The 27,423-nt window shown below is 36.1% G+C and overlaps 1 protein-coding gene across 1 annotated transcript in view; it reads left to right on the forward strand.

Moving 5' to 3' along the window:
- CSMD1 (CUB and Sushi multiple domains 1) overlaps positions 1-27,423 on the forward strand; it is a 1,211,070-nt gene that overhangs the window by 999,674 nt on the left and 183,973 nt on the right. Inside the window, exons 29-34 of the mRNA XM_040599137.1 lie at positions 560-747; positions 6,649-6,843; positions 13,320-13,436; positions 16,808-16,921; positions 18,815-18,910; positions 27,081-27,284. Of these exons, the coding sequence (XP_040455071.1) occupies positions 560-747; positions 6,649-6,843; positions 13,320-13,436; positions 16,808-16,921; positions 18,815-18,910; positions 27,081-27,284 (914 nt within the window). The remainder of the gene's footprint in view (positions 1-559; positions 748-6,648; positions 6,844-13,319; positions 13,437-16,807; positions 16,922-18,814; positions 18,911-27,080; positions 27,285-27,423) is intronic.

Here is a 27,423-nt window from a genome sequence, read left to right on the forward strand (position 1 = left end):
ATAGATGGTTTATTGATAATAATAATTTACTTTCTCATAAATCTCTGATATAATTTAGGTATAAACAAAGGCAAGTTGAAGGATAGTGGTCTTTCCATATGAAAGCATCTTTTTTCTAAAAAAGTGAATTTATGTTTGTAATGAGTGGATTTAATATCATTCAGTTTAGCCAAACAAAAGCTGGACTTTTAATTTAAGATAGTTGTCTGGATCATTCCTGTGGTCACTGGTAAGAGGCAGCCTTTCTGCAGCAGGTGATTCATTCCATATTGTGAAAGGTGTTCAACAGGTGGGAGCATATGCTTCTTTTTCACTGACTGTAGACAAAACCTGCATGATGGCATGATAGTTGATCTTCTGGAAAGCTGAAGGTGTTCAAATCAATGCTAAAGAGAACTCCATTGAAAGTTAGTAAATTTTCACTGTGAATCATATTTCAGAAGACTTACTTTTGGAGAAGAACGTGTGTTAGGCAGAAGATTGACAGCCACAGTCACAGTAGTGTTTAAACTCATGAAAAAGAAATAAAGATATACTCATCTTTTTCCTTTATTTTCAGTTTCAATATGGAACCCAGTTATGATTTTCTACATATTTATGAAGGGGAAGATTCCAACAGTCCTCTAATTGGCAGTTTTCAAGGCTCACAGGCTCCTGAAAGAATTGAGAGCAGTGGTAACAGTCTGTTTCTGGCTTTTCGCAGTGACGCTTCTGTTGGAATGTCAGGATTTGCCATTGACTATAAAGGTACTGTTCTCACCATAATCTATGGAAACGTAAAGGGAAAGAAATGTTATTTAGTATTTACTGAGACTCAGATCTTTTTACTTCTAGATGTACTACTATTGGAGCTGCCAAATACCTGTTTGCATTGAGGCAGGTTTTAAAAACTATTTTCTTTAAATGCGTGGAGGAACATAGAAATCTTTTTTCATGAAATCACTTTCACATCACTTAAGTACATTTGCAGTTCAGGAAAAAAAGTACAGACAGAAGATACACATCAAAAGCAGCATTTGGAAGAGTTGTAGAATAATGGAATTGTCTTACCCAATTAGAATACATGGTGGCTGCTGCTGCCTTGCTGATACATACCAATATATTTTCCTTTTCACTTTATGTTGAATATACATAGGTGTTTTTTAATAACTACTGCAGGACAATATTTGCATTTTTTGGGGGTACCTATTACTAGCCAAAGAATGGGTTATGCTGTTTTATAAAGAAACACACTCATTATATGTGCTGCTTTCTTTTCTGGTCGCAGATGCCATCTTTGGCTTGATTGTCATCTCTGCTGAGATTTATCAAGCTGGTTTTCATCAGCTGAGGTGCTGCCTCTGCTTCTTATTCTTGACAATGGAATCAAACCACGTTAACATGCATGTCAAAAATGAAGGAACAGAAATATCTAAAGAATATAGAAATAACATACAAATAAAATAAAGGGAGGTTATTAAACTATTAAATCATTATTACATTTAGTCTTAATCTTTCATCCAGCTTCATGCATTATTCTCCATGTTGGCAAAGCTTTTCTTCCTAAAGTAACTGTCATATTGCATAGATGAAATCTTTGTTTGTTCCTATCTAAATTTGTGCAACAACTTGAAACAACTTATAAATAGAATGTGAAAATAATTAATTCCAGGAACACTTCTTGGCCTGCAAGGAAAGAAAATGAGAAGTTAAGCAGAAGGGGATAAGGAGAAAAATATGCCTGTTGAAAATGTGCATAAATATTTTGCTATGTACTTTTTGTTCTCAGCATAGTCTGGTATGTGTGCCTTTATGCAACTGGAAGTTAAATGAAATAATAAAAATATAAAAGCAGAAAATTATATTTTTAGAAGTTACTATATTCAATGGGGAGTACATTTGTGCCTAATAATTAAATATTTTTATTAAACATATTATTTTGTATTTTATATAAAGTTTATAGAATCACAGAATGGTTTGGGTTGGAAAGGACGTTAAAGATCATCTAGTTCCAACCCATTGCCATGGGCAGGGACACTTTCCACTAGACCAGGTTGCTCAAAGCCCCATCCAGCCTGGTTTGAACACGTCCAGGGATGGGGCAGCCACAGCTTCTCTGGGCAACCTGTTCCAGCGTATGCCTCCCTCACGGTAGAGAATTTCTTCCTGATATCATATCTAAATCTACCCTCTTCCAGCTTAAAGCCATTCTCCCTTGTCCTATCACTCCATGCCCTTGTAAAAAGTCCTTCTCCAGCTTTATTGTAGGCCCTCTTGACGTACTGGGAGGCTGCAATAAAGTCTCTCTGGAGCCTTCTCTTGTCCAGGCTGAACAACACCTACTCTCTAAGCACGTCTTCATAGAAGAGGTGCTCCCACCCTCTGATCATATCTGTGGCTCTCCACTTGACTTGCTTCAACAGGTGCATGTCCTTATCTTGGGGTCTCCAGAGCTGAATGCAGTACTCAGATGGCATCTCACAAGAGCAGACAGAAAGAATCGCCTCCCTGAACTGGCTGGCCGCGTTTCCTTTGATAGAGTCCAGGATTTGGTTGGCTTTCTGGGCTGCAAGCACACATTAACAGGCCGTGCTGAGCTTCTCAGCCACCAGCACCCCTAAGTATTTCTCCTCAGGGCTGCTTTCAGTCCATTCTCTGCCCAACCTGTATTTGTGCTTGGGACTGACCTGACCCACATACAGGACCTTGCATTTGGCCGTGTTGAACTTCATGAGGTTCACACAGGCCCACCTCTCAAGCCTGTCTAGGTCCCTCTAGATGAGATCCCTTCCCTCCAGTGTGTTGACTGCACCACACAGCTTGGTCTTGTTGGCAAACATGCAGAGGGTGCACTTGATCCCAGGATCCATGTCACTGGCAAAGATGTTAAACAGTGCTGGTCCCAATACAGACCCCTGAGGAGCACCACTCATTACTGGTCTCCATTTGGGCATCAAGCCATTGACTGTAACTCTTTTAAGTGCAACCATCCAGCCAATCCATTGTCCGCTGAGTGGTCCATCCATCAAATCCATGTCTCTCCAGAGATAAGGATGTAACTTGGGACAGTGTCAAGTGCTTTGCAGAAGTCCAGGTAAATGATGGCAGTTGCTGTTCCCTCATCTACCTACACTGCAACCTCATTGTAGAAGGCCAACAAATTTGTCAGGCACATTGTATCCCCAGCAAACTCATCTTCACCAGGTCTTGCTTATTTGCCTTGTTAAAAATGGGGGTTATGTTTCCCTTTTCCAGCCCATGGGAAGGAACTTCACCAGACTGCCATGGCTGCTCAAATATGATTTGATCTTCATCTGCCAGTTCCAGCAGGACCCTGATGAGATGCATCTCATCAGGTCCAATGGAGCTGTACACCTTCAGGTTCCTTAGATGGTCTTGGACTTGATCTTCTCCTATAGTTCTTCATTGTCCCCATTCTTGCCTTTGCCTTCTGTGACTTGGGTGGTATGGCTGGGCCACTCGTCCATGAAGACCAAGGCAAAAAAGTCATTGAACACCTCAGCCTTTTCCATGTCCCAGGTAACCAGCTCTCCTGCTTGCTTCTGGAGATGGCTCACAATTTTACTTGTCTTCCTTTTATCACCAAAATACCTATAGAATCTTTTGTTGTTGCCCTTAATGCACCTGGCCTGATTTACTGATATCAGCACTTTAGCTTTCCTAACCTGCTCCGTGGCTGCTTGGGCAAGTTCTCTGTATTCCTCCCAGGCTCCCTGTCCTTGCTCCCACCCTCTGCAGGCTTCCTTTTTGTGTTTGAGTTTATCCAAGAGCCCCTTGTTCATCCATGTAGGCCTCCTGGAATTTTTGCCTGACTTATCTTGGTTGGGATGCATTGGTCCTGAGCTTGGAGGAGGGGATCCTTGAATATTAACTGGCTTTCTTGGGCCCCTCTTCCCTCCAGGGCTTTATCCCATGACACTCTAGCAAGCTGATCCCTGAAGAGGCCAAAGTCAGCTCTCCTGAAGCCCAGGGTAATGATCTTGCTGTGCTCCCTCCTTGCTGCCCTAGGGATCTTGAACTCCACCTTTTCATGTCACTGCAGCCAAGGCCGCCCTTGAGCTTCACATTCTCCACAAGCCCCTCCTTTCTGGTGAGAACAAGGTCCAGTATAGCACCTCTCCTTGTTGTCTCCTGTGCCACGTAATGAAGGAAGTTATTGTCAGCCCTTTCCAGGCACCTCCTGGATCACTTGTGCCCTGCTGTGTTGCCCCTCCAACAGATATTTGGGTGTTTGAAGTCCCCCATGAGTATGAGGGCTTGTGAATGTGAGGTGGCTCCTATCTGCCTATAAAGGGCCTCATCTGCTCAGTCTTTGTGGTTGGACAGCCTGTAGCAGACCCCCACTATAATGTCACCTGTCCCTGCCCTCACTTTAATGCTGATCCTTAATCTCTTGGTCAGCTCTTCATCCATGCCCAGATGGACCTCCATGCACTCCAGCTGGTCATGGACATAGAGGGTGACACCCATCCTCTTCTCCCCTGCCTGTCCTTCCTAATAAGCTTTTATCCTTCCATTCCAACAATCCAGTCATGCAAGCCATACGGCTGCATCTCTGTGATGCCAGTAATATTGTCATCCTGCAGGTGTGCACATGCCTCTAACTCCTCTTGTTCATTCCCCATGCTATGTGCCTTTGCGTGGAGGCGTTTAAGCTGGGCCCCTGCTGAAGCTGACTTACTGGCTGGAATGGCTGGAATTCCTTTGTGTTGTTCTTTAGGTGCTCTCCTTCCTCTGCAGGCTCTGGGCGTCTCTTGCTGGCATTAGCATAAAATTGGTAGGTATAGGGTGGATTAAGGTTCGCCTCCCCCAGCAACTTCAGTTTAAAGCTCTCTTGAAGAGGTTGGCAAGCCTATGACTGAAGATGCTCTTCCCCTTCTCTGTGAAATGAACCCCATCAGCCCCCAGTAGACCAGGTTTTTCAAAGCAAGTCCCATGGTCTACCTAACTGAACCCCTGACTGTGACACCAGTCCTGTAACCATTTGTTGATTTGCCACATGAAAGCTGGTCCTTTCAAACCCCTTCCCTTTGACCAGGAAGACTGATGAAAAAGCTGCCTGTGCTCTGGAGTCCCTTACTGCTGCTCCCAGGGCTCTAATCCTTTTTGACGCTCCTCAGAGTGCTCCTGACTGTATTATTTGTGCCCATGTGAAATAAAAACAGTGGAAAATCATCAGTGGACTGTACGAGTCTTGGTAGTTTCTCAGTGATATTCCTGATACAAGCCCCCGGTAAGCAGCACAGCTCTCTAGAAAGCACATCAGGTTGGCTGATGCCAATAAAAAGGAAGTCTTTCCCTTCTTACACCTCTGCCCTGGGTGAGGTGCCATGCATTGGTCACCACTCCTGGTCGCTGGCGCCCCCTAGGGCCGCCTTTTCTGCGAGTGGGGGTGGCCGCCTTAGTTACTACTGGCCCTGCCCACGCCTCCTCAGCTGCTCTCCTGTGGGCTGCCAGCTCTGGGTAGGTCTCTGTGCTCCCCTGGGGTCTCCCTGGCTCAGGGCACCCCCCACACCACCCACCGCTTCCTGCGGAATGTGTCTGCACCACAGGTGATTGCCTTGGCAAGCTTTACATTTCTGACTATGGAGATCTTGTATTGCTTTCTGATAATATTCCTAAAGTAGTTCATTAAAATAAGTGTTTTATTATAAACAGAAGGAGGCATGCTGTAAACTTTGACTATGAACTTGTCTGGAATTTTTTAATAAAAAATCTTTGCCACCTATAATAAACTTAATTTATATTAGGTGCATCCTTCCCTACTAAAGGGCTCACATATTTAGCAAAATATTGCTTATAGAAGTAATATTACACAATATTTTTATAGATTTTAAAGGGACTGAGTTGCATTTGAGCCTTTTGTAGGAAAAAATATTGCATAGTTATTGACAGTATAGTAATATGAATATTTTGTTTTCATTTGTTTATTTGTAAAGAATATTCTATGCCTAATCCATTTCTGTTTGAAGATCATTCAATCATATTCTTGAAACAAAGTGATTTCTAATATGAATTATTTCTCCCAACCCTTTTCTTTGATTTTTTACCTTGCTAAAGATGATGAATTAAATCATAGTCTTGTTAACACCAATGTCTATACACACGTTGACTTAAAGATTTCCTACCTATTAACTCGTGCCAGAAAATAACTGCTGTGCTTATTTTGTCAGCCTTCAAGCTCCAGTTGTTATTAGATCTTTTAAAATACAAAATATAAAGGAACAATACATTTTTATTGTTTAATTTATAGTATGGCAGATTTCTAACCAGAAGTTACTTAGTTCTGAGCACGATACTTGTTTAAAAAACATAATAATGTTAAGTGGTGAATTCTACAAATGGTAGTTTTTCTTCTGAACTATTAAACTTCATTGGAGTCATTCAGCTTTTTGAGAGTTCTAATAACAAAAGGTAGGAAGAAAATACTGTTAGCTAGATCCTCTCAGTATAATTTCCTTGACTAGATAACCAATCTAATGGAAACATCAATGGTCCTATAGTAAGCATACAGAAACAAGAAAAAAAAAATTAATAAGCTGTTGAAAAAATAGAACTGGCTGGAAAAAAAAATTGATAAATGTTCAATTTCAATTTCTTTTTTTTTTAAAAATTGAAAGTGTATATAGATTTACTTTATTTTAACAGAAAAGCCACGGGAAGCTTGTTTTGATCCTGGAAACATCATGAATGGGACAAGAATTGGGACAGACTTTAAGCTTGGTTCAACTATTACTTACCAGTGTGATTCTGGATATAAGATTATTGATCCTTCAACTATAACGTGTGTAATTGGTGCAGATGGGAAGCCAGCATGGAACAGAGCATTGCCATCTTGTAATGGTATGTACTGCTTTCTTACCATTTCCCTTGTTCCCCAGTGAATTTAGTTTCTCACTCCCTGAGGCCTCCCTGAGGATATTTTTACTACTCATACACATATAGCTTGTATTAAAAAAAAAAATAATCTGAATTTAAAAAATAAAAATTATGATGATACAAGTTTTGGACTATACCTTAGTCACTAATGTATTGTTTTAACTGTTTTAAAATATCTTTAAATTCTGAAATCAACACATATTCTTACATTCTCAACAATGATTATAATGTAATATGTAAGTTTCCATGGTTTCCCCTTTACATCAATTTTAGTGGAAGGCTTTGTGATCTATATGAGAATCCATATAAAATAGACTAAATAATAATTGTGAAGTATTACTGGCCTATCCACTGTATCTTTTTATTCTCTTTGTATTATCCATTGCCAGTTTATTGTTTCTTAGACTGCCAGTAGGGGCAGTCCTTTCAAACAAATGATGCTTCAATATATGACTGATTTATAATAATAGTGATTTATCTGTGCTCCCACATAATCTCAGTATGTATTGTTTTCAGGTATTACCTTCCTAGCCATAGCAATTTTGAACTGCATTTTAAAAGAATGTAGCAACTTTATGCATATACTAGTTGCATTGTGCTCAGAGCAAGGACTGGGGACTGGGAATAGGTTAAGTTATAGACTTAAGTTGTTAGACTATTTCCAGGCATGATTTTGGTCCAGACCTTATAACACTAAAATTTCTTAGTCACAGTGCAGGAGTAAGCATGGGACAGAGGCTGTCCTTGGTAGGTCACTCACATTTGTTGCTGCAAGTGACAGTAGTAGTACTAGTACTAGTACTTGCTGCTTAGTCTGAAGGCCAAAGGCCAGGCTCTTGTAGTGTTTAGTGTCCAGTGTAGCTATAGCCTAAGTCCATGTTTGTGCTCCTAAATAAAAAAGGCATGGGAAACTGATGCAGTGGGTTGTTGATTATTCATGATGCTTAATGGCTACTACTCTTCATGAATTCAGATATGAAAACACCACTTTACTAGACTTCAGTCTCACATTATTTCAGGCACTTGGGATTGTAATCCCTGCCCTGACACACACACACAAGCACAACATGAGAATCATAGAATCATTTAGTTTGGAAAGGACCCTTAAGATAGTTGATGTCAACCATTAACCTAGCACTGCCAAGTTAACCACTAAACCCCATCCCTAGGCACTGTACATCTTTTAATTACCTCCAGGGATGGTGACAACCACTGACCTGGGTAGCCTCTTGCAAAACTTGACAACCATTTCAGTGAAGACATTTTTCCTAATATCCAACCTAAACCTCCCCTAGTGCAACTTGAGGCCATTTCCTCTTGTCCTATCACTTGTTACTTGGGAGAAGAGAACTGACATCCACATTCTTTCAGGTAGTTGTAGAGAGTGATAAGGTCTTCCCGTGAGCTTGCTTTTCTCCAAGCTAAAAAACCCCAGCTCCCTCAGCTGTTCCTCATAGGACTTGTGCTCCAGATCCTTCACCGTTTTCATTGCTTTTCTTTGGATGTGCTGCAGCACATCAATATCTTTCTTGTAGTGAGGGGCCCAAGACTGAACTCAGCATTTGAGACGTGATCTTATCAGTGCAAATCTATGCCTCTACATACACGCACAGAGAAACACACATACATTTTTATATGCATATATACACACATATACAAACACAATATACATATGCACACATATGTATGAATCAATTAAACTCATCTTTTCAGAGGTGGCCAGACTATCCACAGTATTATGGATGATACAAAATTAAGGAAAGGTATGGAGATTATAGAACCACTCTGTAAAGAAAACCAGTAATTTACCAGTGGAACAGAGAACCCAGAATAATGCAAAAGTATGCATCATTTATTTCTAAGCCTTTCAGATTAGAGTAACAGGATTTCCTATATGTTAAACAGATTTGCCCACAAAAAATGAAATTACTCTAGACACATTTTCATTATGTTATTGTTTATATACTGATCGATATTATATAAATTTATTTTTATACATACCTATTATTATTGTTAGTGATGCTGTTCTGATGTTGTCATTATTTTTATTATTCATTGGAATCACAGAATATTAAAACATAAGATTATGTAGACTTTAATTTAATACCTGCAAGTATAGCCCTGAAAGCAGATAGGTCTTAATTACCCTGACCAGCTTCAGCTGGGATCTTCACTTATGACCCCTGCCTAAAGGACCAGGAGATGTATTTAAACTCAGCCCTGTGCCTTCTCTCCTTGTCTGAGTTATGTTATACGTATCTGTTTGAAGTTCTGGTTTTGACTCTGCCTCCTGAATGGTCTTCAGACCTACACTGTAGCTTATCTCCTGGACAGACCTCTGTATGTATCATCACTGGAGCTGGAAGGGACCTCTAGAGATCACCTACTCCAATGTTGTTGTTCAAGTAAGGTCACTTAGAACTAGACTGTGTTTAGCTGGGTTTTGAATTTCTCTGTGAATGAGGAGTCCACAACCTTTCTGGGCAACCTGTGCCAGTGTTTGACTAACCTCACAGTAGAAGAGTGTTTTCTTGTTGTTGGGATGGAATGTCATGTGTTTTAATTCCTGATCTTTGCCTTTTGTTCTGTGAGAGGACTCTACTAAGAAGAGTCTGGCTTCTCCCATTTCTTCATTTCCTTCCATCAAATGTTTATGAACATTGGTAAGATCTCCCTGAGTTTTCTAAAACTATTCCTATATTTTAACAAAGTAGACATGAGCATTCTCACACTGAGTTCATTTTGAGGCTCATCCAATAGATAATTAAACCCCTAAAATTTTACAGGTCATTTTTCAACATAAAAAATTTAGTGCTTTATTGAAAATAGTATACATAACTTTCTTTTGATTTTTTAATTGTTCTATATTTATCCAACACAAATGCTGAAACAAGGGACAGAGGAAAAGATAGTTACCCATAATTCTGAGACATCACTTTAATTTTCTGCCTTAGTAATCATAATTCTTACTCCAAAGTGAAAATTAATGCAGTATTGAGATGCTTGTAATATCTATTCTAAATAACACTGGGTGTATAAAGAAGCAGAAACTTCTGCTGAACTAACTAACTGAAAGACTGGGTATTTTGACGCTGCTAAACCTGAGTAAAACTAAACTGGATTACACATGGAAATACTTTAAATCTGATTATCTAGTATGGCTTACTGTGTGTTCCGTTTTAAAACACATACTCTTATATAAGACTTCAGTTAAGGCATGGAGATTTTTAGAGTATCATTTACAAAGCTGCTACACTTTTGAGTAAATTATTTCAGATAAAAAAAAAATATTTCTTTTTACTCCTTTGTGGAGTCTTAAATAACTCTGTAATAGGCTTGATTTATGAGAAGGACGTAAATCTGAAATTGTGAGTTATAGGGGAACCACAGACTGCTGAGGTCTGCATGAGCTTTTTGGATCCCTTTAAGTCTTATTTTACCGTAGTACTGTAATGATGGCTGTGACAAAGATCTAAAGGAAGAAAAGAATCTTTTTTGTCACAGGGCATGATTTTGAGTAAAATTGAGACACTAATAACTTAAAGAACAATTATGTGAGTGGAAAGTGTAAACAAACTAATGTTATGTTTAAATATAGATATGAAATATGGATGCATTATATAAAGCATGTTTATACATCATTTTAAGGGTAGGAGTCATATAGGAGGCCAGAACCAAAATATTCTCAGGAATACCTTTTTTGTCACATAAAAACCTTTTGTAATATACAGCTTAACACAATCAAAACTGAAAACATCAAAGAAAAATTCTCATGATACAATTTAACATGTTTTCTGAGTTTATATTTCTTTATTTATAGTTATATTTAATTGTCCTCTTTTGAACTTCTTTAAAATATTGTATGAAAAACATTACAAGTTTTGAAGCATGAAAAAGAACCTAAAATGAGTGCTGTATAACAAATCCTCATGATGTCTGATAATGTGCACTTCAAGTAAATTACCCAGATTAAGTGAATTAATTAAACTTATTTTCCTTGTGGTGTGGTTTTTTATTGTTTGTTGTTTTTTTTTTAAGGTAGCATTTTACAGTCAGACATGATGAAAACAATTTTCATAGTTATCTAGGTAACAGTTGGCAACTTCCAGTAGGTATGTTCTGAAGCACTAATGGAAAGTCTCAGGCATACTGTTTTCATTATTAATTTCAGATTCCTTGATGAAGTTATTAAAATACACTGTCTGAAAATGTAAGTTTGGCTCACTAAAACAAAAACTACTTACAGTTAAACCTCAGAGCTCTGTTTAGGATATGTTTGACTGCCACAGCACTGCACTGATAAATTTTACATCTTTAACCTACAAGAGAACTTTTCTTGCATCTTTTTCAGCCTAAGGACTCACAAGTTTTCCTTACAGAATGAATATACTACAAAGATGTTACCGTAGATACTATCAAATATATCTTATCAGAAACATAGCTAACAATAGGAAAACACGTTTTAGAAGGGAACATTTTTACAACTCCATAACTTGGGAATTTGCTCTAAACTAAGCATAAATGACATATTTCCATTCCAGTTAAATGTTCGTGATTTAAGAATTTCATCTGGTAATCAGAAGACAGACTTTGTGGCTTAGTTTCTGGTATCCTCAAAGCAAGAAGAGAAAGAAATAGAAAGATTTTAAATTCATGGCATGAACTGATTCCTTGTGATGTTTGATTTTCATCTCAGCTACATAATCTTACTCAGCCTACTGATAGATTAAATTTCTCATCTTCTATTATTACTTTGGATTTTTTATTAATTCATATAAGCAGCTAAGAAAACCCACAGATTTGTAGTATTACTTGCTGCTTGTATAAGGAAGTTAAACTTGTAGAGATATTACAGGTGTGATTTTAAAGCCCAGATGTGCTCCGCAAGGGCAGATGGGCCAGGAGCCAAGGGTGACCAAAGCAGGTGCTGTGCCCTCACTCACTAAGCACAGTCCTGCAGCACATGAGCTGATGACAGCCAGAAGCTGATAACCTCGGACCAATGAGCTTGTTGTTCACCTGGACCCCAGGTCCTTCTCCTCAGAGCTACTTTCCAGGCAGTTGTTAAAATGTAATCTGCTATATGTAAGATTCCCAGAGTGGAATAATGTTGGTTTACTTTGTTCCTTATAGTAGAAAGTAATTCTTTAGATTATGCAATGATCTTTTCCTGGTTTAAAACCAGAAATAATGTGACTATTCTATTTTTTTATAATTTAATTTACCTATTCATGTATTTTTAAAACTATTTCATTATTGGCTTCTTGGGTGAGGTAACATTGTACAACAATCTTTTGTTCTTGTAAAATCCATAGTTTTTAGTAGTGTTTGATGAAATCATTTGACAAAAAAAAAGAGCACTGCATTGCATATAGCTAATGTAATTTTTATGACTTACATTTTAATGAAGATTTTAACAGAAGACAAGCTTTTACATTAGTTCTCAAAAGTTGAGAAGAGTGACAGCAATAATTTGTTTTCAATGTATAGAACTGTATTTACTCAAAATCCAACACAAGGAGGTATTTTAACTTAACGATAGCCCCACCTTATGTTTTCTGTTTCTCCAAAAGCACATATCTTTTTCATCCATTCCCTGCTTTGGCTTTTCCTGAGAAATCCTTGAAACCCAAACTTTCTATGATGTAATGCTTTCAGTTATAATTGGCAAATCCAGCAGTCCTTTAGCATGTCGCATTTATTGTCCACACATAGAAGGAAAATACCATATGTATGTTGTTACTTTTTTTTCTGATGATACAGGCAGAATTGCTACTTACATAATACCTGGCTAATCTTGAAGGTTGGGGGTCCACTGTCTTTAAATATCCCTTCTAACTTCCCTAGCTTTAAAAAGTTCTCTTACTCTTTCCATTATGTTTTATATACATATATACATAATCTATATGCTCTTTTGATAATCATCTAGAAAGGAGTGAAAAGCAAAGCAATTCAATCATACACTCACAAAGCAGAATCCATGGCATTCTGTGCAGGGTACTGTTAATGTATCTATGCATTCCTCTGAGACCCAAGATAGTTATGTTATGCTATTTATTTATGCAGTACCATATTTTTTTTCTGAGCATTTTTTTTACATGGATGCATACATAGATACAGATATATATATCCAAATAAAAGAAAAAAAAATCACCAAAATTCTGTGTTTACAGTTTATTTCAACTAAATAATTTATACTTTCACTTCTGTATGAATACTTGTAGTCAAGTAAAACTCACATATACTTTAATTTTGAAGAAATTTAAATAAAAATTATATGCTGAGAAAGAACCATTAGATATGTCGTTATTGGAAAGCCAAAAAAAAAAAAAGCAAAAGCACTGAACTGTCACTTTGTAATCTTTAGATTTTCATTTTCAGACTGAACTAATACAACTGTAGTTAATATAACATGGGGTTTTTTTCTGTTTTGTTTCCAGCACCGTGTGGAGGGCACTATACTGGATCAGAGGGAGTGGTTTTATCACCAAGTTATCCTCATAATTACACTGCTGGACAGACTTGCCTTTATTCAATAACTGTACCTAAAGAATTTGGTAAGAATTTCTTCTACTGATTTATCAATCGTTAATCATTGTTCTATTGTTCAAATGTCCTTCATGTGCAATAGTGACCTTAGATTTTCAATATATTGCAAATTGCTTATCAAAAATAAATGTATCCTTGACATGGAAAACCATTATAGGGTTCTGACCTTTTACTTCTCCCTAGAGTAATCAATGGACTTCAGCTAAGCCATCTGTGTCTGCTATCCAAACTTATCCTAAACACTTTCAGTGATTACATCATTCATCACAGGATAATCATTCATTCATGCTTCCTGCAAAGTAAAATCAGTTGTCACAGATCAAGCATCAAGTGTTCTCTTACGTTTTAACTTTGTTTTTCATGTTTTAACAAGGGCAAGATGAGTAGGATTATATTTAACAAGTATAGTGGAGGAAAAGAAAGCAATTTTACATAAAAGTACCAGAAATGTTTTTGAAAAATCACAAAACTAATCATTTCAATGTGTCAAAATACTGGGACAAAATCTCTAAAATTTGTACAATTGTATGCAGGGCATGATTTTCTGCAAAGCACATCTCTTCAATTCAAGTCTAGACAAATAGCAATAAGATCCATTTTGCTGCTTACTAAAAGACTGAATGCACAGCAACTTTAGTGTGTTTGGTACTTTCTATATGCCATGAAACCTGTAAGGTCTCACCAGCTTTTTCACCAAGGAATTTTGAAAGGTGCTTGCAGAAGTAGTTAGAAATTTACATGTTGAGAGTTCGGGAAAAGTTTTACACCTGCTAATAATAATTCATAATGTAATTCTAGTACTGAACTCTTAATGATGATGATAAAGATTAGTAATTATTATTATCATTTGAGAACAGCTTAGTGGTTTTGTTCAGTCTTTGTTCACAGCTTTATAGTAAGAAAATCATTAATTCAATTTTCATCATTTTAGGAAGTTCGTACTTACATTTCAGAAACATTTTTTCAGAAACAAACCCTAAACATTTGCACAGTAGATACTTGCAAGAAATATGCTTATATAATTATTAAATAAAGTATATTATAATTAGTTATTGCCCTTTTCTTAAAAAAATATCATATGAAAGTTATCAGTGTTGTTGGGGTGGGAGTAACACAAATCTTTGAGATTTGTACTATAGGGAAGTTTAAAAGTACTCTGTATTGTTTATTGTATTTTTTACCTTTCTACAAGAAAAAGTGAGATTTGATAGGATGTAATTTTTTTTGCCTGCAATTGTACAGAATGCAAAAAAATAACCAGTAAAATAAGAAAGTGGCTGCAACTTACAGAAAGGATCCATCAAATTGTTCAGAGTGATTAGACCCTGAAGACAGTAGATACAGTGAAATGCTATTGAAGCTTTATAGAAAAATACATTTATCCAATTAGACGTTTTATTAAATACTGTTCACGAGAAATCCTGACTGAGAACATGCAATGTATCTCTGGGCCCATAACAGTAGTTGTGAAATTCTTTAATTACATTGTGTTTAACTTTGTTAATTAGTGTATTGAATAATTGGATATTGTCATACTTTAGAAGATTTTATTAAATAATGCTCAAAATTTCATATTTTGCCATATGCTATCTAAAACTTTTGCAACCTTTTCACCAAGTATCTAAACAAATATTTTTATTCTTATTTGTTAGAAAAACTGACACAAAATAGTAGGATCTATAGCTAACATTTACAATGCTTGGCAAGTATGTGATAAATGATTTCTGTATACTGGATCTCCTGATGGTCTTGACTTGAAGAGGGCCTGACAGAAAAGTTACGTGAATGTACTGGTCATAGACACAACTTAGAACCAGTCCTTTTTCAATTTTGATTTTTTTTTTATTTTTTTTTAATTTTGAAAGAGACATTTTTAGTGGTTCTAATAGGTTTAAGGATTGAAGAACACTGCAATAACTTTACTTCTAGTTGATAATTGTTGAGTTAAGGATGCCCTTGCAGCAATGAGGACTAACTGCACACTGGGCTGCATTAGCAAGGATGTAGCCTGCAAGTTGAAAGAAGGTAGTTTCCCTCTTTGTAGCCTTCATGAAGTAGAATCTGGAAAGTATGTCTAAGGTTTTGTGCTTCCAAATTACAAGGCACAGATTGCTAAATTAGAACAAGCCCAACAGAGAGCCAGCAAGATGATCAGGACACTGAAGCACTGTACTTCAACTGAAAAGTTGAAGGAAGTTCAGCCTGGAGAAGATAAGTGGAGGACCCTTCCTTCCAGAAGCACGCAGTAAGAGAACAAGTGGCAGTAGTCACAAGCTGTAGCACAACAAATTCCAGCTGGACATAAGGAAAGCATTCTTCACCATGACAGCAATTATGTACAGGTAGCTGGAAGAAGAGTTTTTGCTGCTTTTGAAAATTTGCCCAGAAAAAAACATAAGCAGCCTAGTCTAACTTCAAAGTTAACACTGCTTTTAAAAATCAGGAGATTGGACTACACAACTTGTTTTGTTTTGTTTTGTTTTTTTTTAAAAAACAACTTCAAAAGATTAAGAACTTTACAAGAAATTGGAAAATATAATCTGTACAGAATTTGGATAGCATTGAAGAGCTGTGATTTGTATACAGAATCTGGAATAGGTATAGTTTTAAAACAGATTCTTCCCTTGTCAATAAAATATGGGTGGCCGGTGATGATGTCATGTATTTATTGACTTAATTTTATTGCGTTTTTTACTTCATGTTGTTATTGCTATCTGATATTTGAATCCAGTGAACCATTTGATATTTACTAGTGAGATGTATAAATGGTTCATTTTTTTAATACACTTTAAATTAGTTACAGCTGAAGTGCAAATTAAGTGTAGCAATATGTCAAAACCAGTAGCACATTGGGTTTTTTTAGTATTTGATCAGGTTTTATATTCTTTCTGATAAAATAAGTACTAATAGAGAGTTACAAAAATAGCCAAATCAATAAATTCTAAACAACTTTCTCAGATTAAAGCTGGATGACCAACTAATCATATGACAATACATGCTCCTTAATAGTCGCTAAGATTGGTAATGAAATTTGATAAAAAACATTCCCTTTTAGATATTCCATTTTCTTATTCTCATAGATAACTGCGATAAGGGAAAAAAAATAAATCTTGATTGACTGGAGATCACACTTTTGGGGTGATTGGGTGACATTTTTTAAAAAATTAAAAATACAAAATAATGAAAAGCACATCAGGTTCTTGTGCTTAATGCAACTGTTTTATCATGGTAGACAATAAATTAACTTGGAAAGGATTCATGCAGGAACCCACTGCTAACTAAGAAAAGCAAAAGATCTCATTAAATTTGTTTTTAAAGTCTAGGTTCTTGTTTTATCTTCTCTCTTTTTTAATTCCCCCACCCCTTCTCTCTCATGTAGTTGTGTTTGGACAATTTGCCTATTTTCAGACAACTTTGAATGATGTGGCAGAATTGTTTGATGGAGAAAACTCTCAGGCTAGACTTCTTAGTTCGCTGTCTGGATCCCACTCAGGTAGGTAATAAAGAAAAGAAGTATACATTTCTTACACAGCTCAGTATGGAAAAAATAAATCAGGAGAATGTTATGAATTTCATTTGGAAATACAATAATAAAATCATTGGAACATGATGCCAAGGGAAATGGAAGACCGTTCTAAGTCTTTGAATCAAGACCTTCATCTGGAAACATATGGTTTGGGCAAGAACTGATCACTGGGATGAGTGCAGGAATAATTTAATGAAATTCTCAGATCTTTATGTAAGAGGGAGGATTGGATGGTATAATTATCTTCTCTGCCCCTGAACTCTGAAATACACATCTACATTTTCTGAATGTCTAATTTAAACACAAATTACTTGTATTCACAAAATGCAATTATCTGTATGCAAACATACTCTTAGACTAAAAGCAGGCCAGCTGTTGCATTCAGGTAGTTATAGCAAAATGTTGACCCTGTGAAATCATAATTAAACTTACATGGATTTAAACATAGCCAGAATTTCAAGTATATGTATAGATAATTACTATGTTCATCTCAAGTGGATAATATATAAATTTATTTCTGCAGCTATGAATGTGTTTTGTCATACAATCCTAGTACTTAGAGGATTTTATATGAGTTTAAGATTTTTGCAGTCCAGGTCTTTCAATGGCTTCTTGGTGTTCACTTTGAATTATTGGAGAGGTATTTGATATTAAAAGAATGTAACGTATCTATTTGATATACAGGAAACATTTTATTATTTGAAAAATTCAGCTCATCATTTTCCTCTGGTGAATCCTAGATAATTGTGTCATAATAAGAGTTCACAAATTAATTTAATATTTTTTTAAATTATTGGCAGGAGTTCTGCAACAAAACATTTCCTTGTTAATGTTTAAATTTAAGAGACAACTCATCTAAACAACTAATTTTACTGCATCAATCATAAAAAAGTTGAAACTACTGTCTGTTTTCACAGCAGACATTGGGAAATAATTGAAGGGAATTTAAACTTGTGATTTTTACTCATTACTTATATCTGATTTCATAGGTTTAGGATAGGATTCTGTTATACAGAATCAATAGTTACAATAATATAAACCTAATCTAAGTGGAAGAATTATAAATCCTATTCACCCAGTTACCTATGATATTTTAAATTAGTGCACTATCATTCATTTCAGTAGAATTTCCTTAAATATGGATTGATCTAATCCGATGAGAATAAAAACAGTTGCCAAATGGAGTGGCATCCTTGCAGTGTAAAAGTACTGTAATGTCTGTGGTGATTCATTGCTGAACTTCTATCATACTGTAGACAGATATTTCAGGAAAGGAGATAAAGTATATTAATCATTATTATTAATGTTCAAGTCAATATATAAAGTATGAAATGGTATTAGAAAATTAATAATGTAATTAATGTGTGACCATATATTTTATTGAAGCAACTACATAAAACAAGTCATGGATTCACTCTCTACATTTCAGTTTTTGTCTTGAAATGGTAAACATCACATGAAGATCACCTGTGGTGTGTTTTCAAACACTTTTAATCATTTAATGTGTTTTGCAATTTGCAAGGCAAGGTAAAGCTCTCAGTCACAAAGAGAAGTTAACCAAAAATTCTAATGAATTTGGCCCCAGATGGCAGGTAGGGTTCCTCAGACAAGTAGTTTATTGGAGTTCTAGTTCCAACAGCTGCAGTAAATGTCAGAAAACTTGTTGTTGAATCATGAAGTCTTTTTATTCTGACAAGTTTTCAAACCTCCAATGGAAAATTTAATTTCATGCAGTTATTTGTTTTCTTTACCTATAAAAGAAAACAAAAAACTATGTATTTTAACAGTATATTTTATTACATTCTAAAGAGCTAAAACTGTTGTTTGTTTTGCATATTTATTTTCTGTTTTTATTTGTAGGAGAGACATTGCCTTTGGCTACATCTAATCAAATTCTTCTGCGATTCAGTGCCAAGAGTGGGGCAACAGCCAGGGGGTTCCACTTCGTATACCAAGGTACACATGACTGCTTTTGAAGGAAGACACTGGTGCCAGTCTCACACAGTGTATTATTTTGAATTCTTCTTAGGTCTTAAAATATTTCTGTAAATATAGGTATAGTCTTAACCTTTCTTCAACAGTCAGGGACTTCTCCTAATAGTAGACTGGCTTCATAACTCCAGTTGCCTCCAGTGAATCCTATTTGCCCCCATGGACCTGAATATGTCCAGCCTCTCTCAGCAGTCTGTAGTCTGTTGCTCCCTTACTGCTGAATGTTCATGTCCTCCTTAGACTGTAAAAGTGTGTAGTGACAACTGTGAAGGCAAGGTAAAAAGGACATTTAATATTTTTTAAAATACTTTTAAAATATTTTCTGCATAATTTGTCATTAGATTGTCCACATATCCCACCATCCCCCACAATGCATGAACAATGCTCAAATGCACAGAGATTTTGAACTTCCCTTTGTAATTAATGTATATGTAGACTCTTTTTCCCTTACATCCCTTGCTAGTCTTTGCTCCATCTGGACTTGGTCTTTCCCAATTTTTATTTCTATGTAGCTAACCAATGCTGCCATACTCATGATATATTACCTGTCCTCATCTCCACTGATGGTATGTCTCCTTTGTGTGTTTAAATTGCTGAAATGCTCCTGGTCTAGCCCTTTCTCCCCAAATTCCCAGTCTTCCCTCACAATGGGATAATTTCTTCCAGGGCTCTCAAATCTCACTCAAAAATTCACCGGTATCGTCCTTCATGCCTGCTCCTTAGGAGAGTCTATGTACCAACTTCATGAAGATGTCAAAGTCTGCTCACCTTAGTTCTAACCTTCTGCCCATTCCTCAACTTCATCTTGTGGTACTTATAGCCCAAGCTGACATCTATATCAACATCACAAACGACTCTTCCCTGTTTGTGAGCAGTTTGCCACATTGTAGCTATGTCATTATCTCATAGAAATGTCTATTAAATCTACCCAGTGTTCTGCTTGACTAAAATGAGTAGGGACAAGACCACAGAACTTTATTTTCTAAACACAGTGACTGTTATATTCAGTTTTGAGCAAAAGGAGATAAACATCTTTATTTTGTATTGAGTTGGATTAAGTTGCTAGACTGCCATGGACCAGAAGAGGTGTATATTTAATCTCTGTTAAAAGCCACGTTTCCCTGATATTACAGTGAAAACATGCCACCAAGCAGCATTTCAAGTAGGCATTGGAAATCCACCCAGAATTGCTAGCTGCATTTTGGAATTCAATAAATCAGTAAAAATAAAATCAGTAGATTTCTTACACAGTATCAACATTCCAACAATTCATGATTACTATTCAGGCACTATGACACAGAAAATGGGTCTTGTGCTTCTGGTGAAGAAATATTCAGTTACCTGAAACAGATATTAAAAATTAAATGAAAGATTTCTTACTTTTATACTTAATTGTACACTTAAAATCTATTTTATACTTACCTTTTGCCCCATCTAATTACAGTTACGATATGAAAGTGATCATTTTCTAACAAAAACAATAAAATAATATATTTTGGGGTTTGTTCTGTACTGACAGGTAATGACTTAAGGGAGTACAGCATAAGAGATATTATGAGAATCTTTGTTACATTCACCTGAAGTCTTTAGAAGTGCTGTTCATTTCAGCTTTCTGGAGACGTACAGAAAAAATAAAAATAAAATATTTTCAAATACTTAAGAAAATCTCAGTTCTGGATATCTATAGGCAGCATAGTGTCAAAACAATATGAATATGCTTTAACATGTTTTTACTGCCTACAGTTTCAGAGTTAGTTAGACTAAGGTTAGCTTGGATTTTGCATCACTTTTCCTCAGTGGAACAGCACAACGAGAGGGTAGAAGAGCTGAAGACATTTTCAGGCTTACCTCATGAATATCTGTAGCTCAGCTCAAGGTTTTGGAGAGTTTGCTTAATTGTATTAGTATTGCTCAGTAGTCACAGCTGATGTTTCAAGAGGTTTTGTTCAGGCTGCTAAGACATTCTGTCTTCTTGGAAAGCTTGGAGGGAAAATTGGCATGGCAGAGACCATGAGGCAGTTTCAGTATTGAATGGTGGGTGGCAGATGTGTGACTTGCAGGTCTCTTCCTGACACAACTGAACCTGAGGAAGTATTACATGCATGTCTGCACACTGCAGCTGAAATGCAAGGATGAGACAGCATGCCCAAGTCTGATAATGTGCTGCTAGGCAGTTTTGTACACTAAGCTGATCCATGTGTCTTGGAGAATGCAGTCTGGTGACACCTGTAGCAGTGCTTACAGGTTCATTACCTGTACAGGCAACAAATGTAGTCCCCAAGGGGCTTCAGAGCATTTCACTGAAGGTATTGCATGCGTACCCAATGAGCTTAATGAGACAGTCATTAAACACTGTGGTTTATTGTATACTAGCTCTTCCTTTTCAGCTTTACTAAACTGAAGTGTAAAAGTAGTTTTGGATATTTTTAAGTAATATTATCAAGATTCTTTTCAAAATAATTATTTGGTGGAGGTTTTTTTGTTGGAGCACAGTCATGGTTAGACACAGCAAATTAGTGGAAAGAACCATCTCACCTCAATAATATTTCCATAGTTGTAAGGAGCTTGTTAGGACTGTTCAAACTCCTGGATGATGTTTTTAAGCCTTCTTACTTCTATGTTAATAGAAAAATACCACCATGACTACACAGTCTGCTTTTTACACATCAAAAGCATTACTTGTTTTAAATTTATGATGCACAAGTAATCAGAAAAGAGGGGGAGTGTAAACTTCTGGAATTAGGAAACAGCTTTCAGTATCTGAGTTCTTATACCATTTGCATATGAATGACACCTATCTGTCTTATTCTATTCGGTTTTCATATGCCTAAAGTGTTTAGATATTTTTTGCTGCTTTTAAAGAATTCATATTGATACAAAACCTCAATACTGTTAGCTGCATGTATATACATACACACACATATTGCTGTTGAACAGTAAGTCTCCAGGTGAGGATAATGATATGCCTCGTTTCAGTCATTTCTTTGGACTACATTTACTTTCAAACTGTAAGAAATAGACTTTTTTTAAAAAATGAGAAATGTTCTCTACAGCAGTAGAAAATGGGTCAAGCCAGAGCCACTTTGTCTCAGGAGAATCATGAAGCTATTTGAATATCTAGTTTTTAAAATATATTTTAAAATATATTTTAGAGCTTTATTTAATACACACTTGTATGTATACATATATTAGTTAATGAGTTAGTGGTGTTTAGTAAGCTGTATCACTTTGATTTTTTCTCTCTTCTTTTGAAGCATGTGATCATATTTCAAAATACTGCCTCTTGCTACCCTTATAAACACTCCAGAGAATAACATCCATGCTAACATTGAACACAGTAATCCGGTCTGCAAAGTCAATCATTTTATTTATCAACCTCTATTGCAGGTTGAGCTTCTTTCCTGTTCCCTTTTCCACTGGGCTGATCTCAATTTTGTTTCACAGCAGTATGAAACATTTACTAAAAGATGGAGGATAATTACTATAGAAAATGAAATGTCTCTGTGATACTGCTTGAGAAGTCTAGGTTGCTGACATTATAGGCAAAAGCTAGAAGGAAGGCTAGAGGGGAAAAGAAAGTTACTGCTCGCATTATTTCACATTCTTGTGTGAGCAAGCAACAGATAAGGTTTGTAGCTTTTGATTCAGATTTGATGGCTTTTGTAATGCCATTTTCTAAAAAGCTTTATAGATGCATGTCATCTGTGCCTTCATTTCTTTTTCTCAGATGACCATATTTCCTTGTATTTCATACAAAAGGTAAAGGGTATCTTTATTATCAGACTGAATGAATTTCCAGTCACTGAGAATATTAGTGTCAGGTATGTTGAAATATGTTAGGAACCATCATATTTAAGAAGATTGGGAATTATATTTTTTCAGGTTTATCTTACCCTTGTTTTCCTACTGTGATATCACTTAAGAAACGATAGTATATGTTTGTATATAGCTGAGGCTACAGCAGTACAAATTTCTTTCCCTAAAAAGCAAAGTAATGACCTTTTCACCACCCAAAAATTGACAGGTTTTTACTGTTTGTCTTCCTATCCTTCCCTTGATCTACCATACAAATTGGTATGAAATGGTTATGAGGTCAAATGAGATTTTAAAGGGGACTAGTAAGAAAGTTAGTATACTGAGATGAGGAAGAACTGTGAAAGAAAGGCAAAGGGAACCAAGAATAAAAGAGGAATGTGACTTTAACAATTAAGTTGTTCTAATCTGCAGCAAGAAAAAAAAAACAATGTCCAGACACTTACTGCTAATGTAACTAGTATTATTTTCCATATGTGTTACCATGAAACATTATGTCCTAGTTTACAACAGGCTTCCTAGAGAAGTGGTCAGTGCCCCAAGCCTGTCAATGTTGAAGAGGCATTTGGACAATGCCCTTAATAACACGCTTTAACTTGGTCAGCCCTGAACTGCTCAGGGAGTTGGACTAGAAGACCATTGTAGGTCCCTTCCAACTGAAATAGTCAATTGGTGTAGAGGCACTTCAGCTGGGCTTTCAGCCATGTCACCTTTTAGACACACACACCTGTTTTCCTAATTTTTTAATGGAGTTTTGAAACAGTACTGCATTTTGCCATGTATTACTTAAATCAAAATTCTATTTTAAGCACTATGGGATTAACTCACTTTGTTTTTATGTCTGGCTTGCATTACATTTATTCTTAAGCCAGTTCTTAAAACAGGGGGAAAAGGCATTAGAAAAATGATGCCTCTTATATTGAATGGCATGGTTTATTTGTGCATCTTTAGCATTTCTTATGTCGCTGTAACCATTGATAATTAGTAAAAACTGTGAAAAAACTGAGAAAAATGTCTATTTAAACATGACATTGGGTGTTTCCTGCTAACAACAGAATAATCTGACACAACTTTAGCCATGGCTGTTTGTGGCTGCCATGGCAGTTTACTGGCTGCTGCTTTCAGTCTCAAAATGAAGCACATAGCAGTACCACTGTTGGACTAATTTAAGTGTTAGTAAATTGCCCCGACATTTGCCATAATGGCAGAGATAGCTAGCTCATAGGAAAAAAAAAAATCATAAGGCAATTTTATAATTAACCCAGATGATTTGACATCCTTTGTTGAGAGGTACTGAAAATGCTAATTACACAAAAAATTCTGGATTACAAATGCATGTATGCAAATTGCCAGCTATGATTACTGACAGTTATAGGATATTCTTTAATATGCTTCTTAAAAAAGGGCCTTTACCTTTGCACAGCTGTTTTACTGATTCACCAGATGTGGACTCCAGGTGAGGGTTAGAGAATCTGGGCAAAGATTTTCTTCTGAAACTTAGTTCCTTTTGAGGAAGTGGATGAAAAATAGAGAAAGCTAGTATTCCCAGAAAAGGCTGAGCAAGAGTTTCTTCCACAAAATGAATTAAAAATACTCCAGGAGTGATGCTGATATTTTCAGTAAGGTCATATAGCCTCTTAGGAACACAGGTAAGGTTTTAGGCACATGGAAAGGTTCAACTAGCAGGGGCTTTAGTGATGACTTGTGTGGGAGGAGGTCATGAGCTACCAGACACAGACAGCTTCATCTGAAGCTGGTATGAACAACCTCTCACATGCCACAACTTCTACCAGCCAGAGCAGCATGCAGTGCCTCTTCTCAAAGATATTTGAGGCAACAACTGCTTATGGCCAGAGGTGTTTCTGTGGATTAATGTCTAATTATGTGGCAAACCTGTAATTCTGTGCATATGACTGGATATGTGAGCAGCCATCATTGCCTATTCAGTTGTAAAGTCCTTATACAATTAGAAGAAGATGTCTGAATAAAACAGTGGCTGTACAGTAGGCCATTTGATAGAGAAAATGCTGTGAGTCCCAATAAAAGAATGGGAAAAAAAAGAGCAGTCTCGGTCAGTTGAATTGACCTGGCAGGCTGCATCTGGTCTGCAGGTAATGTCAGGAAGAACTGTGACTCTGTGAAGTCTTTGAACTGTAGTTTCTTCATTATCCTTCCACGAGTGCTGAACAATTCCCTGCCATGGTTAGAACTGTATGCATTAACAAGTTTCACAGACTATCTGGGTGATGCTGAGGTCCCATTGAAAACTTAATCACAAAATACCATTTATTTGAACAAAGACAGGTGTATTAAATTTACTGAAAGGGAAGTGGTTTGTTTATACTATGTGAAGTATTTAACCATTTAAAATACTTGAAAAATGCATTTGCTTTTATTTTACTGTATTGTGTTATCATTCCAGGAGTATGTTAGTTACTTCTGACAATTTCTTTCAATCTTGATACATTTTATAACTTCCTTAAGCTTTCAAGGCTAAAATCTTCTGCAACCATCTAACCACTGATTTAGAAGAAAACAAGTGTTACTGTATCCGTATGACCTTGTCTGAAAATTCAACCCACTGCATATTAATAAAAAGAGCACGCATTGTACTGTTATTGTTAGTACCAGTTATTTCTAAATCTTCTTTGAAAAAGCATTTTTCTGCATTCACTAATACTTGGATAAACTTAACTGTTATTCTCAATAGTGATACAGAAGACTGGTAGAACATAATGTTAATGTAATCTTAAATGAGAACTTCTAGTGCTCTGATAAAATGTGTTATATATTTCATGCTAAATTTAAGATAGAATTGATGTCAATTAGTGTTCTGTATCCACCTTGTAAACAAATGTTAACTTTTAGAGCACTTACCAGGACTTAAAACTACTGCACTTAAATAATTATGATTCTGAAAAGAGCAAATGACAGTATAAGAAATAGGAAAAACATAAAGCTATCAATATCAAAATAAGTATATATAGGCTCTACACACCTTGTCATTTACTTAGTGACTGGGATCGCTGAACAAGTTGGGGGTGGTGGTGTAGTACAGGTGTGCACATAAATATGTAGAAATCTTGCTCTTCACTTTTACAAGCCAGGAAAAAAATTAAATGTAAGATTGTAAAATAAAATTAAATATAACTGATTACATTTACACTAGTCTTAAAATAGGTTACTAAGCCAGAAACATTATGTCTGAATATCTGCCAGGAATAAAGTCTAAACCTCTCTCCTTTTTTTTATTCTTTTCTGTACCATTTTGTATCTTTGCTGATTAAGGAGCAAATGGCAGGCAATTTTCAGGGTGTTACTTATTCATATGTAGATAGGGTGGTCCCCTGAAAGTAATTTTTTAAGTAACCAAACTGATCAAACAAAGCTTTTGAACAGAAAAAAATTTCTTTTGTCACAGAAAAACGGCTTATATTTAATGAGGTTAATTTTAATGTACATTTATTATAGTGTAAAAACATAGATGATATTGCACACAAATTGTAATTCTATAATATTCTCTATAAATACGTATTTTTTAAAAATTGGCGTTTACTAGCTAGCTGCAGAATGAAATGTTGAAAGAACAAGTCTGATACACAAACAACATGCACAATACCAAAAGTCAGAAAGTACAAAAAAATACCTGTTATAGATAAGTAGTTATAAATAAGAAAGCCGAAGGGAGAATAAACCCATGGGCTTCTAATGAATTTTATTATTTTGTTCTTTCAGTGTTGCTTAGTCTTTTAGCTGTTCTTGTATCACATCAGATTTATAAATTCTCAGAAATTATTGGTAAAAATAATTGGTTTTAACTGTAAACACTGAAATAGCCTTGAGGGTACATTATTATCACTCTGTATTCTCTAATATGATAAATGTTTGTATAGTATTACATGGGGTTTATATCTGATTATAGACAGCATAATATTTTTATTGGCTTCTAATGAGAAACTCCTAATGAGAAGCCAAAATTTCTGTATTTAATAAGTAAAATAGGTGATAGGTATAATAACCTGTCATTAAAGAGGACAGCTGAAACACCCACTGGTCGTGTCATGCCCAAGGACCTGCTTCCAAAGTCAATTGCTTCCCAAGCTGCCACAGCACTCGCGTGACTGTACATAGTCACAGCCCAAACCCACAATCCAGCTAAAAGCCATTCTTTGAGAATACAGGAGCAGATCAAATAAAAGGAACAATTCCAATTAAGCTCTGTCCTACAAGAAATAATGGTCATTTTTAGTGATCTTTTTATTTTTTATATGATGGCTGTCATTTAGATTTATGGCTCTTTTTTCTTTCTCTCTTTATGCAGCTGTTCCACGCACAAGTGATACGCAGTGTAGCTCAGTGCCAGAGCCTAGGTATGGAAGGAGAATTGGCTCCGAGTTTTCAGCAGGCTCTGTTGTTCGATTTGAGTGTAGTCCTGGCTATCTGCTACAAGGCTCAAAAGCTATCCGATGTCAGTCTGTACCTAATGCCTTAGCTCAGTGGAATGACACAGTACCAAGCTGTGTAGGTAAGCAATTACATTCAAGTCATCTGTTCTGTCACACATGTCTCTGAATGTGAATTCAGGAACTGTTTGAGAAGACAGTGTTTAACACATATATTCACTCTCCTTCGATTAATATCAGTCATGCTCAGTTTAAAAGATC

The sequence above is a fragment of the Falco naumanni genome, chromosome 6, assembly GCF_017639655.2.
Source record: "Falco naumanni isolate bFalNau1 chromosome 6, bFalNau1.pat, whole genome shotgun sequence".
Classification (NCBI taxonomy): Eukaryota; Metazoa; Chordata; class Aves; order Falconiformes; family Falconidae; genus Falco; species Falco naumanni.